The sequence below is a fragment of the Neofelis nebulosa genome, chromosome 1, assembly GCF_028018385.1.
Source record: "Neofelis nebulosa isolate mNeoNeb1 chromosome 1, mNeoNeb1.pri, whole genome shotgun sequence".
NCBI lineage: Eukaryota > Metazoa > Chordata > Mammalia > Carnivora > Felidae > Neofelis > Neofelis nebulosa.
Genome location: NC_080782.1, coordinates 148,207,196 through 148,213,195, shown reverse-complemented (window position 1 = coordinate 148,213,195; position 6,000 = coordinate 148,207,196). Strand labels below are relative to the sequence as shown.

General features: G+C 43.2%; 1 protein-coding gene across 4 annotated transcripts in view; it reads left to right on the top strand.

The window, feature by feature from the left end:
• The first annotated feature begins 1,378 nt into the window (after positions 1-1,378).
• YTHDC2 (YTH N6-methyladenosine RNA binding protein C2) overlaps positions 1,379-6,000 on the top strand; it is an 83,987-nt gene continuing 79,365 nt past the window's right edge. For 3 of the 4 annotated variants that reach the window (XR_009264367.1, XM_058738788.1, XM_058738777.1), the window contains exons 1-2: positions 1,379-1,745; positions 2,936-3,026. Coding sequence is in view for 2 of the 4 variants with exons in the window: in XM_058738788.1 (XP_058594771.1) it covers positions 1,565-1,745; positions 2,936-3,026 (272 nt within the window). In the remaining 2 variants the exon portion in view is untranslated. Of the gene's footprint in view, positions 1,746-2,933; positions 3,027-6,000 lie in introns of those variants that run through there. The other variant, XM_058738793.1, reaches the window with a different exon arrangement.

The following is a 6,000-nucleotide window of genomic DNA, read 5'->3' as shown; positions in this document are numbered from 1 at the left end:
AGAACTCATTCTAGTTGCCAACCAACCAAAGAGATTAGGAACTCAAGGATTATGAAGAAAGTTTTCAGAGGGTTGAGATGAACAATCCCAATTCCAGATTCTAAAATATGGCTAACCAATGAATATTTCTCTGCAGTTTTTAGTTGCTGATGAAACCGACAAACAAGATAACCAAGGTTCCTGCGCTTGAGCCTATATTCTAATGAAAAGAGCAAATTACAAATAAATAAAATAATTTCAAACAGTGGTGAGAGTGATAACAGATTGATGTGAGAGAGCCTGTCTAGGTAACTGAGTCCTGCCTTAAATGACAAGAAAGAGGCATCCACATGGGGTACTGGGAGGAAGATTGTCCTATGCAGGAGGAAACTATACAAAGTGGAGAGTTCCCCTGACGGTAATGAACTTGGTGTGTACAAGGGAAAGAAAGAAAGTAGTGCATTTGAGCACTGTTAAGTGAACATGAGAGTGGTGGAGATGAGATTCCTTGGAGGTAGGGCAGAGGCCAGTTCAGGCAGGGTCCTGAGACAGTCATGGTAAAAAATTGAGGGTTTTTAGTAGTTGCAATGGAGCACTACTGGAGTGCTTTATGTAGGAGGGTTATCCTACCTGGCTTATATTTTTAAAAAGATCACTCTGGTTGCTCTCTGCAGAATGGATCATGGGAAGGCCCGAGTGGAAGCAGTTAGGGTGGCTGTGACTAGGTTTATGTTAATGGAGTTGTATACAAGCAAGTTCAAACTCTCACAATCTTTGACCTTCCAAAATAAAGGGTTCCACCTTCCTATTCCATCATCTCAACTAACACTTATAACTATCATCTAACCATGTACTTGTTTATTGTCTGTCATTCTCATTTAGGATGGTCACATAAAATACGAGCGCTCTGTTAAAACTGCATTTCAGGTAGAATAACTTATTTTTACTATAGGTGTTCCCAAATATTGCATGGGAAATTCGAATACTAAAAAAACTATTCGTCACCTGAAATGCTAACAGACTGGGCAGCCTGCATTTTTATGAGCTAAATCTGGCAACGTGACCCCCACTAGAATGTGAGTTCCATACGGGCAGGAACCACGTCTGTCCGGGCCCCAACGTACACCTTGGGCTTAGCGTAGTGCCTGTCGGAACACGGTGGGAGCGCACACCTGCTCACGGAATGAATTAAAAAGGGATTTAAGGAAAGAATGAGTCAGTGAATAAAAGGCTGCACGAGAGCCCCTTGGTGCGGGGTACCTGTGGGTGGGCACGCGGGAAGACAGAGAAAACCGAGATTGGCCTGCTGCAGCGGGGAAGCGGACGCGCTGAGGTCACCGGCGCCTGCGGCCCCGGTGACGTCATCACGCCCGCGCTGCCGGCCTCGCCTGGGCTTCAGCGGCGCCGGCTCCTCCTCTGCTGTTGTGGTGACGGGGTAGGGGGTAGGGGTGGGGTCTCTGGTGACCCCGGCCCAGCGCAGACAGTCTGCGGAGCGGTCCAGTCCCGGCGGTGGCCTTCTGCGCCTGTCATTGACCGTTAGCCGGCAGGCCTGGCCGCTCCCCCGAGGGGAGAACTTTTCAGGGCCATGTCCAGGCCGAGCAGCGTCTCCCCGCGGCCGCCCGCGCCTGGCGGCGGGGGCGGCCCCGCTCCGTGCGGTCCTGGGGGCGGAGGCCGGGCAAAGGGGCTGAAGGACATTCGTATAGACGAGGAGGTGAAGATCGCAGTCAATATCGCTCTGGAGCGCTTCCGCTACGGCGACCAGAGAGGTGAGGTTCCTGACAGGGACCCCGCCGGCTGCCCCGCCTCCCCCAAGCCCGGGCCCACCGAGTGAAGGGGCTGCCTCAGAGGTGGGAGGGCAGACCCGGGCCGTCCCCCGTCCCGGCCCCCACGGCGGCCGGGGGCCACGCTTGGTGGCCCTCTGTGGGATGCGCGGCGTCCTGCGCGTCTGCAGGGTGAAGGCACTTGCCCGGCATTAATCAGGTGAAAAGAGTCGGGTTGCTCCTTTACAGGGGGCGTTTCTTTCCCCAGAGAGAGGCCTGTAGGCAGCCTGGGGCGGCTTAGCCACAGCTTTTAGGTATTGGTAAGCCCCTACTTTTTTTTTTTTTTTTTTTTTTTTTAAAGGAAATTGTGGCAGCCTTAGCGGAGGCACGTTTAAGCTACAGAAGTAGAAGAGAAGGAAATCAGGCAAATAAATGCATTGGGAACACGTAGTGCATTGTTTACATCCCGATAGCATCACTCTTAAACACTTAAAAACAATCAGACTTTGGTAGATGAAACGTTTCTCACACCTCTTACGGTTAGAAGGCTGCTCGTCCTGGGTCACGCAGTGCAGAACGGGCAGCCGACCCGCGGTCATCAGTACAGCATATTGAGTGCCCAGTCCGGTTTGCTGGCCTAAATAGGGTACCCGTTCGTTAACCCGGAGTTTACGGTCCCGAACAGGCAATGACCTGGACAGAGTGAACTTACATTACACAGAGCCTCAGCAATAGTGTTTAACAACAAATCCAGTCTGAGATAAGTCTGTACTGTTTTGAAAGCAAGACCATGTGGAGTTTGACGTTGAGCATTCATAATGCTTGAGCATACTTCATCATGGAAGGAAGTGAGCCTTTTGTTAATGAAGCCAGTAAGGACTTAAGTTAAAAGAGTAAAATATGTTCATCAGTCATCGTACCAATTGAAGATTCCAGCCCAAATAAGAGTAATCTTTGGTGAACATTAGAGCCTTCTATCATATGTTTCTGTAATTTTTACTAATATCACAATTCTGGCAGACATTTAGTAGTTCTTGAATTAATATCTACTTTTCACGTAACCTATAAATTTGATTATTTGTATGATTTTTTTCATATTTTACATTTATGTGTCTATATTGAAGTACCTTGAAAGAAAATTGTATATTCCCAAATGGTACTTTGTGTTTTTTTTTTTTTTCTTTTTTTTCATGTAGAAATGGAATTTCCTTCCTCTTTGACCAGTACTGAAAGAGCCTTTATTCATCGATTGAGTCAGTCTCTTGGTTTGGTTTCTAAAAGTAAAGGGTAAGCTGATAGTTTTTCTTATTTAAAAAGAATTATTTGCCAAAAAAAGAGAAGTGTTTCTCATTACATTGAAGTAGTTATTACTGTTTTAGATTCACATTCTTAATTATACTGTATGTAGGTAAACTGATTCATGTCTGTACCAAACTCAGCTTTTTCCTTTTCCTCTTATCCTTCCCTCTTTTGTTTTCCCTTAGAGATTAAATAAATAAATAAATAAAATTTAAGATGTAAGAAAAATAGCTTAAAAGATGAAGTTGCTTGCTTGAGGAGGATGTTTTCTTTTTTCATAGAAACTAAGTCTCATTTTTTAAAAAGAGTGGATGGACTAAAGATAGTAAGTACAATTATTTACAGAACTATTTCTTTTAAGGTTACCATACTGTAGTGGTAACTTTAGAATACATAATCGTTTTCTTTCCTACCAACTTAAGAATCTTATGATTAGAAATGATTAAATAGAATGGACCAGGAAGAAACAGTATGTATTTTTTTCAGAGTCCCTCATCTGTAGGGGGGAAAAAGTCACTTGAACCATCCAAATTGAAGAACTCTAAAATTATGTGGAATGATTTCATTTTGGGAATAAGGATGGTGGGGTTGATATATAGCAGAGTTTCTTGGTATTGTCACTATGAACATTTTAGACTGGATAATTCTTTATTGTGGAAAGCTGTCTTGTGTATCGTAGGATATTTAGAAGTATATCTAACCATATTGATATGTGCCAGGAACACCTCCACCCACAGTTTTAACAACCAGAAATGCCTCTAGACATTGCCAGAATGTTCTGGGGAGCAAAATTGTGTCTGGTTAAGAGCCACCGAGAGGGGGAAAGGAAGATCAAATTTCAGCTTACCAGGGTTTAGGTTAAGAAGAGAGAAAACAAATGACTGTTAGGTTAATATATTAAAAAACAACAGGAATGTCTTAAGATGAAAGTATTTGGTGTAGGAATGTCTGGTATTTGAATGCCCACAGTGATACATTACTGAGTGACACGGGATTTAGCTTAGGTGGATGTGCCTTTTGTTTGTTTGTTTTTTGTTTCTGTGTTTCAGCTTTTATTTATTTATTTTTAATTTAATTAATTTTTTAAATTTACATCCAAGTTAGTTATCATGTAGTGCAGCAGTCATTTCAGGAGTATATTCCTTAATGCCCCTTACCCATTTAGCCCATCCCCCCTCCCACAACCTCCCTAGTAACCCTGTTTGTTCTCTGTATTTAAGAGTCTCTTATGTTTTGTCCCCCTCCCTGTGTTTATATTTTTCCTTCCCTTCCCTTCTGTTCATCTGTTTTCTATCTTAAAGGCCTCATAGGAGTGAAGTCATATGGTATTTGTCTTTCTCTGACTGGCTAATTTCGCTTAGCATAATACCCTCTAGTACCATCCACATAGTTGCAAATGGGGTGAATGTGCCTTTTGAACATTACTAAGGCCAGTGTGCGAAGCAATGGTTAGGTTTCAATCATGCCCATAGCATAGTCCTCTGTGTAGGTTAAATACAGCACTTGAAAATGAAAAGAGTACAGGGCCATAATCCTTTATCCAAGAATACCTGGACTAAGTAGATTTTGAGATTCAGATTTTAGGAACATTTTAGGATTTTTTTACAGTATGTTATGTAATAACTCCTCGTAAGGTGCAGGCATCACCTTTAATCACAATATTTCTGCCGAAAAATATAGGCTGTTCACAGTAAGATAAATACTGGAAATAGCCTGTCAATGTAATCAGGTTTTGATACCAACTGAAGTTGTTGCTGTCAACTTTAAAACTGGCAGTTATTTTACCAGCAGAAGATGGGTTTCTTTGGAAGTAGAGAGTTGCCATGTGGGACAAGCAGGCTAGTGTACAAAACCATCCGAAAGTCCAACAAACAGAAGAGAGGAACATTATTTTATGGAGAAGAAGGAGGAAGTTGGGAGGGGTTGTTTTGAACAAAAGTCCATTGGAGAGAAGCAAGAAATTCAGGGTGATGTTGGTTTCTCAATTGGCTGGGTTGCTGGGGTGGTTGATTTCTTGTAGAAGATGCAGTGTACATCTTTTCCTGTTGGGGCTTGTAATTGAATCTACTTTCCTCTGGAGGAGTCTTCTGTTGGGTCTGTAATTGACAATTTTTCCTGTAATTGACATGAGTGGTTTGGCTTTCCCTACCAGCCTCCTCTTCTAGCATCCCCAGTCCACTTTAATGAGGTTTCCTTTTATTAATTTTCACATTGCAAACTTAGAAAGATCTTCCAGTTTTCATTGTTGTTTGGGTTGAAGAGTTGCAGATACGAGGGGTGCCTGGGTGGCTCAGTCAGTTGGCTGAACATCCGACTTCCACTCAGGTCATGATCTCACAGTTTGGGGGTTCAGCCCCGCATTGGGCTCTGTGCTGACAGCTCAGAGCCTGGAGCCTGCTTGGAATTCTGTATCTCCTGCTCTCTCTGTCCCTCCCCTGCTCATTCTCTGTGTCTCTCTCTCAAAATATACAAACATTAAAAAAAATATTAAAAAGAAAAAGTTGCTTTTAGAGGTTCCAGGTCTGTCTTACAAATGTCTGTTGTAAAGCAGCTATATCATTTCTATGGTTAAGCTTTTTTAAAAATTTTTTTTTAACGTTTATTTATTTTTGAGACAGAGAGAGACAGAGCATGAATGGGGGAGGGTCAGAGAGAGGGAGACACAGAATCTGAAACAGGCTCCAGGCTCCGAGCTGTCAGCACAGAGCCCGACGCGGGGCTCGAACTCACGGACCGCAAGATCATGACCTGAGCCGAAGTCGGCCACTTAACTGAGCCACCCAGGTGCCCCTAAACTGGTTTTGAATTATAAATAGTTAACTTCGAAATGACCATTAGAAATTACTCTTAGAGGGGTGCTTGGGTGACTCAGTCGGTTAAGTGTCTGACTCTTTTTTTTTTTTTTTTTTCAACGTTTTTTATTTATTTTTGGGACAGAGAGAGACAGAGCATGAACGGGGGA